Source organism: Opisthorchis viverrini (assembly GCF_000715545.1).
Source record: "Opisthorchis viverrini unplaced genomic scaffold opera_v5_191, whole genome shotgun sequence".
NCBI classification, from domain to species: Eukaryota; Metazoa; Platyhelminthes; class Trematoda; order Opisthorchiida; family Opisthorchiidae; genus Opisthorchis; species Opisthorchis viverrini.
This window is the reverse complement of record NW_008751847.1, coordinates 82,598-100,750: the sequence shown is the minus strand read 5'-3', so window position 1 is coordinate 100,750 and position 18,153 is coordinate 82,598. Positions and strand designations below refer to the sequence as shown.

At 42.0% G+C, this 18,153-nt stretch overlaps 1 protein-coding gene across 1 annotated transcript; it reads left to right on the top strand.

Annotated features, from left to right (window-relative positions):
• Nucleotides 1-3,757: 3,757 nt before the first annotated feature.
• Nucleotides 3,758-7,604, top strand: T265_07872 (hypothetical protein; the record flags this gene model as incomplete). Its single annotated transcript, XM_009173522.1, has 2 exons — nucleotides 3,758-3,946; nucleotides 7,479-7,604. 2 exons carry the CDS (start codon nucleotides 3,758-3,760, stop codon nucleotides 7,602-7,604), a joined length of 315 nt encoding a protein of 104 aa, XP_009171786.1.
• Between the last annotated feature and the right edge of the window lie 10,549 nt (nucleotides 7,605-18,153).

The window sequence follows — 18,153 nt, the reverse complement described above, 5'->3', positions numbered from 1 at the left end:
GAGAAAATTATGTACACGAATAAAGGAACACAACGCGGCTGTCAGGAGGCATGACCCCCTGTCTTTGATATCTATACACGAGGACCAAGAAGGCCACAAGTTCAATCTGGAAAACGCGAAAATTTTGGCATACGGAGACACGCGACACGGAAGAGAATTTCTGGAAGCATGGTACTCTACGGCAGGTTCAATCAACCGGTGCATCGAACTGGATGCAATTTACGCACCTCTACGTGCGAGAGATCAACATCGCAACCGAAACACTCAAGGAGGACCGAATAATGGATTAACAACCGAAGAAACAAAGAACTCCTCGGAGTCAAATCAATAAAGGTCACAACCGGAACTCGGAAGGGCACTCCAAGGTCACTTCAACACCGACCAGACTACGACGGCGAGGGATGCCAAGTTCAAAGGTCACGTGGACATCGGTGAATGAGGACAGGGGATAAAAGAACAACCAATTGAACTGCCCGACAGAATAACTAATCGCGGTCAAAGGTCAGCCTCGGCTACCAGCACGTATATCAGCACACACGTAGCACTACTGAACGCACAACCACTAACCCACCGCTACGCACAACTACACACTGATGATGTCACCTCGATTGGTGATGAAACGTTCGCAACCAAATTGCCCAGCTCAGGGAACAAGCGAACGACCATCTACGTCACCTGAGCTACCGACATTCTCCTCATGCACTCAGTTTTGGTCGCATTGACGACACTTATTCGGACAATTAACCCCATTCGCCCGGCTAGCTTTGTCTGAGACGGAAAAGTAAACAATCCCACCTGCAGTTGCATCTAAAATATGATTGATTTTCCTCGTTTATCTTCCCGGTTGTATGCCGGCCCTTGTTGGAATATCCTAAATAGTCCAACCGTAGGACAGAAGAAAAATGAACATCCTGATAGCTTTAGTTGTAACAGAGAGTGCCCCAGAGGAGTATATAAGTAAAGTGAAGGCAAAGTCGAGCCTGCCACACGAAAAAAATAGCAGGTCAACCAAACTCAATGGGCTTTTCAAATCATTCCGAAATAGAGTCCTAAAGGTATCGTTCTGAGCGGAGCTATCTCAATCAGTAAATTCATATCAAGGTTGTAAAAGCAAGGAACCTCGAAGCAAATCATCTACTAACCCAGTAACATTTTATACTGTCAACCAATAAGCTTACGGTTTCCGACATATATGATAACCCGTTACGATCTTTCTGCCACCTTTCCGCATTAGTTTGACTGCTGATTGAACATGTTCTCTCCTAGTCGAATGAATATCTTTTGAATTTAGAGTTCCAACATAGTTCTGTTGCTAGAATAAACCTGTACAAAAACTCAAAATAAGATCGACTAAACGCCTCCGTCCTTTAATCCCGGATTTTTATTTAAACTTCTGCGTTCGGAGGACAAGCTACTCCAAGAACACGACAGTGACTTCGTCAAGCACTGTCAGAGTCGGTCATTTGCTGAAGATACACGATCAAAACTTTTGGAAGTCGAACTGATTTGAACACTACTGTGGCAGCTTACTAATTATAGCGACACCAATGTTCAATTTATTCTTTAAACCTCTACAACACGCTCATTGGACCAAGAAGTTTTCGTTTTACACGAATGAGGGATTCGCGAGATCACATTGGGCAGGCTTCAGGTCCTCACATGTAAACTTTCCATTGAAAAAAAAGATGCGAGATTGAAGAAACAAGGATAAACGATTACTAGTCATGATTTAACAGTCACCATTCAACAGAAACTTGTTAAAAAGGCTGTTGTTTTTTGGTGGCATTTCTCGAACCTGTTAAAAGTCAGTCCGGTTTTGCGAAATACACTCATTTGGAAATAAATTTGGTTTTGTGAGAAGCACCTAAAACCAAGATGACTCTCTCGCTAACGATGTTCTCAAGCAATTGAATTAGCTGCACCAGGCCACCTCAGTTAGTACGATATTTGATATATAAATTAGAACATAAGTTGACGGAAACTCGGGAATCGTGCCTACCTGATGAGCCCCAAGAAGCGTAAGACCGGTAGGGGGCTGTGGAGACATTTTCAGCAACTTTCTGATGAGTGTATCAGTCCAATTTTGTTCATCCAGACATCATAATGGAAAATGAAACGCCTCTCATTACCGCTGCAAAACAAATCCCACTTGACATACTTTGATCTGTTCACCATCTCCAGAATGAGGCCCGATCTGGCAATTTTTTCATACAGCGGCACATTTACTCTTTGAGCTATTCGTGATTCTGGCGTCTGCCACATCTGAGCTAGTCTTTATCAGAGTGACTCCGTTTAGTTCACTTGGTGCCACCCAAAAAACGCTGGTTGATACACTAACACACCAAAGGAAACCGCGATCTTTAACAAGATGACCTTCTACAACCAACAATTTATGTGTGAGAGAGACAGAGAGAAAACAGCTGTTGCCAGGCCAGTGCCTGAAATCTTTTTGCAGTCTACTTTTTGATGCACTAAAGACCATGTGAATAACGTCCCTCGGAATGGTATGCAGAAGGACGTCCCCACCATCATTAAATGCTAATCATCGAGGCATTTGATACCCCAGTGTTTGTAACCTATAATCCTAGGTATAATTCAGCCACTTTTTTCAACATTATCTCAGTTACTTACTGCTTCGTTTTTGCAAGTAAAACATATAATGTTCCCAGAAATTATAAATTTCTCGAAAAAGCGTCGGACGTTTCCATACTTGACCAACCAAATAATGCCATATGGTGTTTGCTCTGATTTATCAACTGTTTTGCAACACGCGTTGAGACAAAAATGCACGAAACCGACTATGCCCGTAGTCTAGTTGTTTGAACTGGTCTACTTGCTCGAATAAAAAAACATGGTTCAACTCTATCACGAAAACACTAGGGGCGAGTTGAGTTTGTTCTAGCGGATTACTTCTGAACGAGAGCCCACCACCAATGCATTCCCTGAGACAAAGACTTTCGCCTTTAGGATCATGCTTCCCCTAGTGCCTTTCTGCACCGTTTATAGCGGAAACTAAAAGGGCAAGGTAGTTAGTTTTGAATTATGAACCCTTGAATAAAAGAGCACATTTGTCTGGAATAAAGTTTCGCTTTGACGATTGGTTGGCTCGGTATGCTCACTTTGCACTTGGAGTACAACTTTGATTGGCTGTGTGGAAAATATTGATTGCGGTCGCGTCCGTTGACCAGAGCAAATGGACAGAATTGACACCATTCTCGTTAGCAAGTGGTCGCATGTTTGAGTTACACATTACGATGCGTCTTTCTAAGTGTAGTTGGATCCTCTTGAGCACTATTCAAATCCCATATCGAATTAACTTCATATATTGTGAATGCCTAAAAGTTATCAACCTATGACACCTCATGTTATCATATGGGACTCATAAAACGATGCTGACGGATGCCAGCTGTCGACACACTTGGCAGGGATGTGGGAAATGAATGTTAACTTCAGGTGTACATGTAGAACTGGGACCAAATAATTCAAATTCACTCATGCGGCAAGCGAAAGATAGCACTTTTCACTCTAACTCAAGGTCGTTTCACTCTATTGATATTTGCGTCTATTTTCAAATCTTTGAAATATTTTTATCAAATAAAGCGTACTGATGGACCAGCTGTTGTCCAATGTACTTTATTCCGAAGCTTAACCATTAGTCTCAATGTGTATCATAATTTATCTGGACTACCGTAATGGAAAACTTGCGGTCAATTAAACATCATCAATTTTTCTGATTATTTTCCGACTCAGGTTCTCAATGTGCAACTTCGCTTACCTCATTTGTGCTTGCCCACCCATATGGATAATCGAACTTCACCACATGGATCAGTTGAATAATTCCACAATGGTTAGAGAACAACAACAACAGCTGATTTTAAACAGAACCAATCCAGTGACAACACTACCCCCATGGCTCCCAGTTTTGGAGCAAAGGTTGCCGAAAAATGTAAGTTGTGGCAGATGGTGCAGCTGAACTCAGTTTTGTTTATTCTCTCCTTTCCATTTTATGTTTTTAATTTAAGTTGTCAATAATTAGAGGCCGGTTTCTTCATGATAGTTCAGGCGAGCGCACGCAGTGTTCGTAATATTCAGTCAGGACAACACGACTGGTCTAATTCGTTGCCAGAAAACTTCACCAAGATAAGTACAGGGTTTTCTGAGCTGGGTCTAATGCGGCTGTATTGTCAAGTTCGCGCAAATAATCAGTCGATTGAGTTGGTGAACGCCCATCATATCTGCTGCCTCTGAATAGGTTACAAAAGTACTTGCACCTTTTTATGCCCCAAGAAATGCTAAAACAGTCATGGGTTGTCAAGGAGTGCTCGAAAACCTTATAAATAATGTATTATGTCCATACAATGCACCGTCTCAAATAAAACGTGGAGCTGCCTGATGCAGCACATTCAGTTACTTAAGCAGTGAAAAGACAAATGCTTTCATTCTTTTTGGTTCAAACTACCGAAAAGATATTTTGAATTTTTCAGAGTGAGCTAGAGAACATCAAGTTAATTACATTAATGTAGGCGTCAAAGCTATTACATTGTGCCTCACAAATTTCCTGTATCCTAAAAATAAAGCACTGCACCGTTCATTAGATAAGACGGAAATTTGTTTTGTAGCCCCTCCAAAATAGTTTTTTCTCTGTAAACATCGTTTGCCAAACCGGACAACCCAGAGCTAGTTCGTAGACAGACAAGAATTAACCTGAAGTAGTCATTGGTATCCTGTCGGTTACATAATGATTTACATTCTTGAGCTGTAGTCAGCTGGCTTGAGAAAGTCATCGTCTGGTAAGGGATACATCCTAATTCTTTGGAGCTTTCAGGCTGATGTAGTAACCCCCCCTTAGATAAAAAACATTCACAATTACAAGACAGCTTTGCCTACAAGACCTACTTTGTCATGTATTACCAAAGAAACAGTCCTCTGTCCTTTCGAGCAAATGAAAAAAATGAAAGCCGCCTACTTCACAAAATTAAACACTACGATTCAGATGCCCTTATTGTTCACATATAGGAGGTTGTCCTGTTGGACGGTTGACCGGATAATTTTCTCCGTAGTGTTGAATCTTCATTGCGCAGAACATGAGTAATGATTCAGTGTCCGAACACTCCACAAAGGAAATGCAGATCGATTGCAATTAGAACGGCGTATTATGTGAAAAAATTGTTATCAGATGACTATCTAGTGATTATTTTTGTTTTTATGTCATCTTGCCTTATTCGGAGTTCCATAATTAATGCCTTAGTAATGTTTTGTAAGAAGAAGCCTACGAAAACTAATCAACGAGAAGTCTGGCTGCCAAAAAAGCTGTTTTTTGCGACTAACCGAACAAGCAGTCTACTACTAGACTTGTTTACGAACGAAATTTCCGTGTGCATTTAACAGTCATTTGGTGTGCGATTGTGAAAGTCTTCTTCTGATACTAATGCCCACCCTTGAAATTGGGTTGCCTCGCGGGTGGAGCCGTTCAACCACTTTCAACAATTTTCTACTGTTGAGTCGTAGTACATGTCCACGCCATGATGCGTCCCGGCAGCTGGACCGAAACTCATTAATGTTACAATGCTGCGTTTCCTTATTATGGAAAATATCCACCCCCTTATTCTTTTTAAGGTAGTCATGTTTGTCGGCAACTGACATCCGCTTACACACTTCCTCCCGTAACTGTGATCCTACTAGAATGTTATAGTGAAACTTTTCAGTCAAAGGCACACCACATTACCTATTGTCTTACGCTGGTTTGATTACACTGCCACAAAGAGGTGTGTCACATCGGGGAAGATGTTCACTTGATTTGGTGATGAACGCGTTCGGTGCGATTTTCTTTAGTCAACCCCTGTGACAGTGAATCACAACACCAAATATACCTTTCGTTTCATCTATAGGAGTTTTTCAAATAAATGTCGCACTTTAACAAAACATACTCATGTGAAAATCTACACCGGTTAGTCGAAGGACTTTCAGAGATCATTTGAGTAATGTATACACATCAAGAAAACCATCACAGCTGGGTTCCGAGTTGGGTGCGAAGAAGTCCTGTGTAGGGCAACTACATGACACTTTTGAATGTACTCACTAATCGGTGAGCTTTCGGTTTGATGTAATGATTAATAAATAATGGGTTATATTTTCTTTGCGAATTAAACGTGAAACCCCTGAAGTAATTGTATTTTATAGTCCAGCAAGATAAATGTGGCACTGATAAAACAAGCAAGTCTCCTACTGATCCGATTGGGTAACGTTGTGCGTTACTATCCCTGCTTTGCTTACCTCTGTGAAGGTGTCTACGAGCGGCATTTCTTGTTCGGCGTTGCTTATTTCCATAAATTTCGAGGGGATAATCTTCATTGATTTTATGTCACTAGTCAATCACTGCGCTTATTAGCGCACCTGTAGATGAGCTGATACACACCTGCCTCGTACACCGCTGAAACTAATCTGGTTTTTTGCTGATAACAAGCAGAATTGCTCAACAGCTAATAGCCCGTAAACAGGGGCTTGCAATCTCTGTGTAATAGAGGACCCGTAATCTCCCTGTGACTCAACAGCTTCACTCGGAAGGCGGATGAACATATATGCCGTATTTTCCACTAGGTTTGGAAAGACTTTGATCGGTTCTACTTGTTGTGTGTCGGTAAACTTTGCTGTATAGTTACTGAGTGTCGTAATGGAGATTTTATCCTGTAAGTCAATCCATTTTGTGCTGAAAAGCCGGAAACACAGAGCAGCTGTATCATTCTTACTGAGAACCAGCATCACTGCGGAGCCTGCGAAACTCGAAGAGCTTTGAGTCCGAGACATCCCAGCTAGTAGTCTGAAATCCGAATGTCCCTTTCTCATGCTTCTGTTCATTTACGATACATTATGGACTACATATCGGCCTGGCTGTATTTTCTATTTGGTCAGGTTTTGTGAGGCTTGAAAAATGGGAGTGATCTCAAGTTCAAGAAGGTTTCCGATTGACCGCACATTGCAGGCTTCCATCTGGACGCCTGGGGACCAATATATCTGGTCCACCGACCATTTCTTTCTCGTAAGCAGCGAACTTTTCAGATTTAGGGTAGTCGACGGATGTGTCTCCGAAAATCGAAACGTCGACGCAAACTTGCTTGTAAAGCCAAGTATTAGAAATATCGTCAGGTGATTGTTCTCCTAACCGACACAAGGACAGCGTTTCTCGCAACTTTTTGTAAATTCCCCTTTAAAAAAAGACAGAATAAATTATCCTGAGTGCATAAAAGCTAACCTTTGATATACTAGCGTAAAATGACCATAGATATAATCATACTTTGCACAGTCTCTTACCAACTGAAGTGCACATACTATCAGTTTGTGAGTAACCGCATCTTATTTGTCTGTCCCTATTGCGCAGTTACTACAAAATCCCAAACCATCTCTTGTTCTTTTCCAAGAAAACCACGCACTCACTTACTCGCACAACTTTGTGTACCACCTCTTTCCTCTTCTGCTTTCAGGAAAGCATCACCATAATGGGAGAAGACATTGAAAACTACATCGCTGGTCTCCAGCTTCAAAATCCTGAGCTGATACACCGTCAGCGTCGCGTTCGAAGACACACTGAGGTGAGTACAGTTCTCTGAAAAGCCTTTCATGATATTTTGTGCATATATGAACGCCATAGGAATACGCCACTACATTAAACACAGCCAGAACCTTATCATTACAGAAAAAATAATACGCACACAATCAACAAAACGCGACAACTTTAAGAACTCTCAGTCGAAAAGCTTCGATGGTAACAATAAAGGAAAAACCTCATCCAAAAGAAATATAGCAAATGGGGCATAAGCTCGATGCACTAACATCTGACAGCGCAAAATAAGCCTCCAAGTTTTTTCATAAAGGTTGCTGAAAACTCTTCGACAGCCCACGACGGGCTTTGCCCTTCTTGGGGCTCATCAGGTAGGCAAGGTCTCAAAGTTTTCGTCAACCTTATGTTCTACTTGAACCCAAATTGGACTGTTTTCAAGAAACACAGCCATTCGCAAATCAATTTGGTTATGAAAATATACTGTGATATCTCGAATATCGTGCCAACTGAAACATGAGGTGGCCTGTGTGCAGCACATTCAGTGGTAGAATATCATAAACGAGAGATTCAGTTGAGTCTCTCGTGAAAATTAAATTGATTTTCAAATGAGTGTATTTCTCGAAGTTTCCAAGTTGTTCGTGGTTGTGCGTGTCATTTCAGCTGTCATCAACACACTGCATTTTTCTGAAGCATATTTATCATTCACAACAGTGGCAAAACAGTTTATTCAGACTTGACCACTGTCTATGAGGGTTGTTTGATTGTCCAGTCTGTTTTGTTTGCACCAAATTCGCTGGACAGAGAGGAAAGCCCTGTGAGTCACTTGGAGGACTAGCGGCTTGCTTTGCGAATGAGAACGGGTAGAGCCAGGGCTGAGAAACGACAGCATTTGCAAATAAAAAGTCGGAGCGGAAAGGGGATGCCGTTTGGTTGCTTGGTTGAAGAGGCACCCTGCAGTCTGGGTTAAAGAGAAAGGATCCGACCACCCGCGGATCTGTTTAGAAACAAAAACTAATTTGAGCAATTTTCCCCGCCTATTCTATAGTGCAACCGAAGGCACCACAAAATAGACTTTTCGGCCTGGCAAGAACAGACTGTGAAAAATCGTACTTGGGGTTTCTGGCCGCACAGATCTGTGATGGCTTCGGCTTATAGCTGTTTAAACTCCACCGGAAACTATTGTATTGTATGGGATATGAATCTCATTTAGCAAAAGAATTGAGTAGTTACTCAGCGGACAAGTTGTCACTTCTCGTTGTGGATCTGCACCTGCTCAAGTTACACGCTGAGCGAGCACTTTTTAGGCACCGGGATCCAGCACGCCATTCCTTCAATTATTCCTTTACCCCAAGCTTTACAGTATACTTTACTGACTTCGGCTTCCAGATATTTCGCATTTGGTCAGTGTGAAAAGCAGTAATTTTGATTGGGTTATGTACGTAACTGTTGTCACGACAAATAACGTCATCTGAGTAGCCCTACCGTCATGCAACGCCAGACGTCTATAAGAGTAATGCATGGATCCAAGTGAAAAAAAATCCTCAGCTGTGTGCTAATAGAAATCACTTATGTCGTGTCAGCCTTGATCATCATCACCAGCATCGGCATCCGCAGATGCTACACATGGATTGGGAAAAAGCCAAAGCCCAAAAGTGCAAAATTACAGAGGTAGTACAAACTACATTGTATCGCTTTTTGTCAAAATTTTGGATAAATATTTTGCACAAAAATCATCTGCGTCTTAATAAACCACACGATTTGTACATTTAAAATTATGTAATGCAATACTCCCGACATAGCATTTTCTCAACACACAAAATTAATCCCAAATATTCTGCGGAAAGCTGCATTTTGGGGTTTGGGTGTAAGATGACTTCTTTTCTTAAAATGCAAGCTCGCTTCTCTGGAATTCGCAAAGTCGAACACTGCCTACTCGGATTACGATATTTGGTAGAAAACATCTGAATTTATGTCAGAAATATGGCTTCTCAGTCCCTCACGTGATCTGGTTTATCATACTATCTTCGCCACCTCACGAGACATGATCGTTTGTCCTCACAACGTTGTTGGATACACACTATCTAGGCAAGACGATTGGCTACCAGGACTACACAAATAGCAACTCATTGAAGGACCACGTGGACTGGCTGTAGATCGGATTGTTCCTTGTTAGTATTTGCAGTTCTCAGCCGTCTTCCGAGGCGACAACGCTATACATGACATGCTGCGGAGGCCGGGGCTTTCTTGGCGCCTACACTACCCTTTTCTGTACGATGAATGCTCAAAGCATTGCGAACGTTATAAGTGATATGGGCGAAATACATCAAGACATCAAGTTCAGATTTTATTACTGTATATCTTTGCTACTAAATCCTCACTTTACGTAGTAGACATCAGTAGTCGGAAACCTCTAGCTTTCAGATATCTTCTGCTCGTGTTTCATGAGTATCCATGAGCATCAATGACTGGTTTATGAACTCGGATTTTATTGCGCAAACAAATGTTAGTTTCTCTCCTAAAGATGGTGCATGAAGACCTTTTGGCACTGTTGATAAGCTGTTGAATTCGTCGGTATCTTGTCCGCTGGATAAAAAGGTAGAGCTAAGTTATTTGAAGTCGGCAATCTGTTTGACTGGGTCACCTTCTATGGTGTCAAGCTGAGTAGGAATGAACGTGAATGCCGGCGAACTTTGACGCAGTGAATTCCAATCCTACAAGTACTGCATGGTGCTTCGAATAGCTCAAGACAAAACTTAGAGAAAGCAAACTCCTTGGTTTAGCTTTGTGCATTCATATCATTTTATGTAAAAATTTGGCAACGTAGAAACACGAACATCTAGCAGCTACGTCAGTAAGACTGACTCACATGGACCATTATATCAACATTTGGTGATATTTATGAGGCCATTAAAATTCGTGAAACGGAGTCAGTTGCCCAGATTAAACGAGGCGACTTGTGGTACCGCTGGAGAGATGTTAAGCTGTAGTATTTATAGACCCCAGCAGGAGTCCGAAGGATTTCCTGTTTTTAACTTTTTGGTGATCGCGACGATATCCGAGAAACTCGGATTTTCGTAGTTATCTTGTGTATTTGAGGCGGAACGGATTTCGGGGTCCCGAATTTAGGTTGACGAATAGTTTATCCATTGTTTGGCTCGGTTCGTCGATCAGTTTATCCGCTGATCATGTCTGATGAGCGGCTTACCATGCGCTTCTTGTAACAACCATTCTTGAGCCTAAACTTCCCTTGACGTCACTCGAATTTTTCAGAAACATCTGCCGAAATTACCCTCATTTGAAGCGTTTTGCGTGTATTTTGTCACATACGGTCAAACATCCAGACGCCTGAGTGGCGCCGTGTTGATGCGCTTTGGAGAACACTTCGTACAAGTAGCAGCCAGTCAAAACTTAATCCTGGTTTGCACGAGTCTGATATTTGTGCACCTTACGTATCCAGACTCCGCGCACATTTACGATCTATAAGCTTCTGCTGATGAATCGCATCGTACGAGCACTACAGTACAGCCTTCCTGGGAGACTGTATGGCCGTCGTTTGATTATTATCCTACTAAATGTTTTTGGGGATGCCAAAAAAGGTATTGGTAACAACTGGCTGAGTGAGAGGGACGAATTTAGCGAGGACATCCCCTGTTGCGCCTCCCTGAGTCCATCCGAACCATTCATGTGTGTGGCTTGCGCATACTAACTTGAATGTTCCATTTACCTGGTGTTATTGTACTTGTTCATACGGCTCTTAATTTGAAGGTGGATCCAGTAAAAAGGCTTTCATAAGTTCACGGTAGTTTCTTTGGAATGAGACGCTGAAAGTAGTAGGACACCGGATTCCAAGAAACATTTACATCATTAGCACGTCCACGTACAAAAATAGAGCACTATGGCTAACGGAAATCTCCGCTGACAGAGCCAGCAAGGATTTTCCGATTAGTAAACTATAGATGAGTCGTGCACCAGAGTTAGACCATCTGGTCGTCGAAAGACGGTCAGCATCTAATCGACAGTCGTAATGACTGCCCCTCAGATACTTGGGCTGTAAGTCTTCCAACTAGTGATCACTTTTTATACTAATAACCCAGACCACTATCTGGTCTCATCAGCCGCTGAAGCAGCGAAGGGTTTGTCGCCTTCCGAAAAAGCCACTTTATGAACGGGACATTATTTTTTAATTTTCACTGAGATTGGTTCCAGATAGCATTCCTAGAGCGCCCAGCTTATGATCAAAAATCCACCCCCAGACGTTACACAAACGCGCTCAACTTGTGAGGCCAAAGGGAACAGAAAACAGAAAACAGAAAAAGCAGAAAACAGGAAATCAGGCAGGCAGCTGTGGGTGTTGAAATCAGAATGCACTTCCATCCGTCCAGGCTACTGCAGACGCTTCATTTTCTCATCTTTGATATTTGGAAATCAAGGTTTAACTGACCACACCCCCTCTAGACAGACAACCAACTGACCGTCCAAAATATTATAGTGCCTGATACGCGTATCCTTTCTTTCACATCCGTAAAGACACTTCCCTTAGCGAAATGCAGCTAATAGAATTTTTTTCCACAGTGCCTACAAAGTAAAGCGCCATGAAGGAGCTTTTCGGTGGGGCATAAAGCACAACACCCACCAAATGCGAGGTTTGGGGGCATACCAAACGTTAGTAAGAAGCAACTAAAACGCCTCATAAAAGCATATGATACATTAACTCACCTAATGCACCAGTGACAATTTTCAAGAAAAAATCACTTCGTTCTAGATAGCTCATCAAGTATCTTAACAACAAGACATAACCAACCTGCTCAGATTCCGTCAGACGCACAGTCTATTCAAGGAACCAGTCAACACACAGTCAAACAAGGCGAACTTAGTAAATAGTAACTAGTTGTACTATATACTACCAAGGTTTAAATTAGCCTCATTGCCTACCTGGGAATTGTGACCAAGTGGTTTCAAAAGGCCACCCATTTTGAATCTCCCTGGAGTTTCGAGCAACGCTGATTTCCAACGCTTATGGAAAACCGGCATTCTTCTATAAGAGCCTTCAGTACCGAGTAACCTGACTTTAGGATACAGTTCCTGCCAAACCGAAAAAAAATAGTATGCCTGATTTTAATCCGGTGATTAATGGAAATTAAGGCCAAAAATTGTGGAGAACTAAACTGTCATCGGTACAAATGTCTTGTGCATGACAGTTAATTTTTTTGACCATAAGAAGCCGTCCGATTCCGTTCATTCTGACCTCGCAGAGGTGCATCTCCCATTTATCAGAGACGGTTATTACGAAAAAAAATTCGGACAACATTGAAAATAATAGCAATCTTTGTGTGCCGGTGTAAAAGCCGAAAGTTTACACGTACTCCGCAGTGGCCGGCACACTTCGGTTTCCTGCATTATTGCGTATCCATTTTAATCCCTTTGGATAATACCAATCGTGGGGTGGACCATCGGCATCCGAAGATCAGGCTGACAAATTTGTTATCTGCCAAACACAGCCCACCTCGTTATCCACTTTTCGTGTCACAGGATTCACTTTTCGGAGTCACAGGAAAAAGTGTTAATAATCGCCAGGATCAGTGCCTCCTATTCAGTACAACAAAAGCTGTAAAAAAGATCATGGTCAATTTTCGATGAATGTATCACGTTGAATTAAACAAGTTGGCTAGGTAATCTAAAGGATACATTTTGATGTATTTTGAACTCATGCTGAAGACGGTCAGCAGAAAGGACCTGGAGCACGGTACGTCATATTTCTACAGATGTACGCCGAAAAAGGATGTCAAATGTATAAGAAAATCACAAGGATTTCTCACACTTGGACGCTGAAAGAAATCAGGTATCAAAGAGCTCCCATTCACATGACGGATTTCACCTGATCTCACCATCCTGCATTTGAGGGGGTAGTTATGAGTGCATGCCATACAAAAAGAAGTTAGAAGAGTTCCGAAACTTTTGATACAAACATGGGTTTGTGCCATTTCGCAAATTCGTTCAGACGGTGGCAAACTTGTACGGACCTAAGACAAGAATGGTCTTTCTCCCTGAAGCTGCTAAATTTCTAATCATAACAAGAATCGTACTCTTCAAAAGGTCCGTCTTTCGACGCCCAACGTGTTCGACTGTTTGACTGACATAAGTATACCACATTTTAGATTATATGAATGCGTCCTACACAGGGGCCAGTCAGCCGCAGAATCATTGTCGGCAATTCCGCTACGGGACAATTAAAAATCGAACGTTTGGTCGTGCAACTTGGATTTCATTCTAAGAAAATGCCCACCCCCAGTCAGTAGTCTAGTCGTGTATTTAGCATGCCAAATGATTGCATACCGAAAAGTGTGCTGTTCTGTATACCTAATTTTGTCATGGCAAGAGCAGAGTGGTGGTCAACCTTCGATCTAGTAAAGGGTTGAGGGAGGTTACAAAAACTCTGAATACTGCCGGCGTGACTTACCTTTCAAGATGGACCCCACGTGATTCCTCGTGTACATGGTATGAGGGGCAGCTATGTAGGTGTAGGCATCCAAGAATAATCGCAATAGGTTAGCACTAGGTCCCTTACCCATCCACTTGTATTCTTTTCCCCACAATAAGGCCTTTGAGCAAGTGATGGCCACTCAGTAATGAAGCATCAGTTTAACACTGGTGTCATGATGTCGACGATGACGATGATGATGTTGAGCTGATTAAGAGCAGAACAAACACACTTCCACGATCTCCGACATTTTAACAGCCTGGGACCTGTTTATTATTCGGTGTGCTAATCTTATTTCAGGAGTCCACATATGAAACACTGTTGACGATCCTTGAACTGAACAGAGTGAGTGCGACTATGCTCGAATCTATGCATGCTCAAGAACGAAAATGGATTTTTTCGTTTTCTATCGGCCTGTTGCATGAGAAGTCATGATAGCCTTGAGCACATTTTTAATTTCACTCCTTTGATGTTTTTTCTGCTGATCAAGTCATTTGGTCATCAATGATTAAGTTAAAGCTGCATTTCTCCTCTCATACGCGATGTCTCTCAATAAGAACACATCGCTTCATTGAAATGCGTGCAGTTTTTAGTCTCCACAAGCTTTTATGATCTCATTCGCTGTTTTTTCGTACGCTCTGCTTGCTTTGCCTTGTTGCAACGCGAATCTTCATACTCAGCGATTTGCGGGAGCTAGTTCTTTAACATTGCTAGTTCCTATCATCCATGCGTTTTAGATTCATGGTCAGTTTACTTATTATTTCAACTTCTTTTAGAATGAAGCTAAAAAACCGGAAGTCGTAAAACTGTTCCTATGTTTTGTCACGTGGGCTGTTTTCAAGTTTTCATCTGAAAGGTTTCTCTCTTCACAGATTTAGGGACTGTGCCTGTTGGTAGGAATTTTGCAGTGTAAATTCAGTAGCTGTTTCAAGAAGGTCGCTTTTCTGGAGATTATGGTGCAACTTTCTTATTCAGACGGTTACGACCTCTCCGAAAAGACGTTAGCCTATCCCACTAGATTGAAGACGCTTTTCTTTTGCTTCATCATGGGAGAACTCAGTAGCAATATCGTTAAGAGATTTGACAAAGTGGCCTAGAATTCGTTGATTTTTTTATATTGTCGTGGTCACCACTGTGCACAGCTCCTTTAATCTCCATTGAGGAGAGTTTTGGCAGTTCAAGCACAGCAGATAGTCTTTGGCATGTTTGCTAAGCTCAGCACTTTAGTTGTACACGCTTATTCGTCATTCGAGGTCACATAATCAGTGAGTTGTTGGGAGACGGAGCGTTGGTGGTTGCCAGATAAGTAGTGTTGCACGTGGGTTGTGCTGCTTGCCGAGACCGATCTTCTGTTATGATAGATTGTTCAAGCATGCGGTTCCATTGCTATGTCTGTAATTTTCTATAGAGGAAAATGTTGCTAGCCCAGGTAGCGCAGATGGTCGTTGGCTTGTTCGCTGACCTGGACAATTTGATTGCAAACGTTTCATCACCCACTCGAGGTGACGCCATCAAAGTGTTATTGGGGAGCCTAGTGGTGCCAACCACTAAACCACCATTACGCACTGATGATGTCACCTCGATTGGTGATGAAACGTTTGCAAAGTGCCCAGCTCAGCGAACAAGCCAAAGACCACATGCAACACTACTCAACTCACAACCACCAACGCTACGTCTCCCAACAACGCATTCGAATGGCGAGTGCATGTATGGAATTACATTGCTTAGCTTAACAAACAAACCGTTGACCATCAGTCGGACTGCGCACTGGAGTGCCAGCTCTGCTTTTTTGTCGTGACGGATCATTTGCTGTTTGTGCCCTTTTGTCATATGACGGCTCAGAATAAACATGCCTACATGGCGTCAGCACCCAAACCTGACCGTTTTTGTGCGCAGCTGACGGGGTAAAAGCGAAACATTGACAATGCGCGAAATTTTTCCTCACCGTCAATTATTCTTCATTTTGTTAGCACATGTATGAGGTGCACAAACAGTACCCGGATTTTAACCCAGGACAAACATAGAAAATTTTCCGACTGACGTCATCACATTTGTCCCCAACAAAATCACCAGTTAGTTCGCTTGAATCTTTCTGCAAACCGATTTCCAGAGAATTGCCAATACAAAAGTTTTTCCTGGAATGCACATTCACCGTTGTCATTTTCTGAAGCAGGACAACTGAGCTATTTCTAGGTAACCAGTATCAAGTCTATAAAAGTGTTAAGTTAAGGTGTTAGACTTTTGTGAGTAAATATTTTGTCCCAGAGTTGGTAATTATTCCTTTGATGTAATTTGTGTACATTGTCGTACGTGTAACACATCATAAGTCGCTGAACACAAGAAGTTGATAAAGCGATAGGAATTTATGGAAGTGACACCAACGCTTGGTATAGTAAGAGTTAAAATAATAAACATGTTCCAAAGACATAAAATGGGTTCCATTTCATTAACTTGCTGTAAATCATTTGGATAGGTCTATTAGAAATGGTTGGTCCTCTTGTGAGTGTCAACATTTTGCTCATAACGAATGTACCTGAAACGTGTATTCTGGAAATGTCTTCAAGAGACAGCTTCTTCTTATGCGCAGTACAGGTAAGACGATTCAAACGTCCACTTGTGAAGTTTGGTCCTGAGTGGCTTGACGTACAATTTACCGGTAAAGACGAACGGACGGACCAGCGAATCCAAATGCAGATACCGGCAGTTAATATCATGTCCTCTGGATTATGGAACAGTGGAATAAAAGTGGATGTTTTCTGCAAATTAATAATCATGCCACAGCACATTCAGCCGAAATATGATGTAGTCCAAAACTTGACCTTTTTACTTCCTGTGATAAATACGTTGCTTACCGACGGAACCAAAGGCTTGTGGGTACGTGACAAAGAGGAAAAGTAGTGTACTCGATTTTCCCGTATGCTGAAGCTCATCAGCACTGCCAGAGTGTTCAAACGCGATCAGTGTTGACAAAATTTCCACAAATGCTGGAATGGTTCACCGCTAAAATAAAATGAATAAAAGACTGTCTCTAAGACGGACAATATCCTCTGGTGAGTGATGGCAGCCGACATTCGAGTCCACCCAAACCAGCGCGCAAACGATGGAAATCAAGTATTGAAGTGTTTTCATGTAATGCTGCATTTAATCTGGAGATTCATAACGATGCTTCTCTCCTGAAGACCATCTTTGGAACCCAGACTAAAAGGGCGGAGAATGTTAAACCGTCACTCTGCTTCATACATTAGTAACTCTGTTAGTAACGGATGGCATAAGCCTGACGCTGAGTAATAGACTAAATACGCTTGGGGTAATCTTTCAAACGTAATTCAATGACTTCAAAATGAGTCTTGTCAGCCTAACAGAAAACTGAGTCAATACAATCATTTTCTAAAGCATATCCTTACAGGACTCCGGTGTTTGTTAGTAAACAAAGCGATTTGAATATTTCGGTGCATCAGAAAGTTGATATAGTTTCTACACTACATACTTCAAATTTATGGGTCTGTAAACTCAGCTCACACAATTATCGGTAGCTGTATTACTCCAATAATGAATAAGAGTAAGGTTGTGGTTGGTAGATATTTAAGATCTGTAATGAACCATTTAAGGTAAGATAAGTGGTATCGGTTTTACCCAAAAAGTGTGATTCAACCGCGACTCCTCGAACTGCCAAGAACCCACAAGGCAGGTGTCCTGATAAGGCCAATAATGGATGGTATAGGCTCGCAACCACGTGAACTGGCCAGATTCTTAGCTGGTATACTAAAACCGCTCACGGGGAAATCAAACACCTTCAATAGGAATTCGTACAACTTTGCCAGTAGGGTCACAGGACTTCCTTTGGAGACGGACAAAGTCCTCGTGAGTTTCGACACAATTTCAATGTACACAAACATCCCTAGGGCAGATGCTCTGGGGGTAACTAAGAGATTGTTACTGGCTGACACGACACTCGGGGAACGGACACAGCTCTCGGTGGACGAAATATTTGAGGGCATAAGGGTGTGTTCGCAACTTGATCAGTTTGTTTTTGAAGCAACTGTTTACTCACAAGAACAAGGCCTTTTGCAATGGGATCACCAATATCCCCAGTTTTAGCTAATATTTATATGAAGGACTT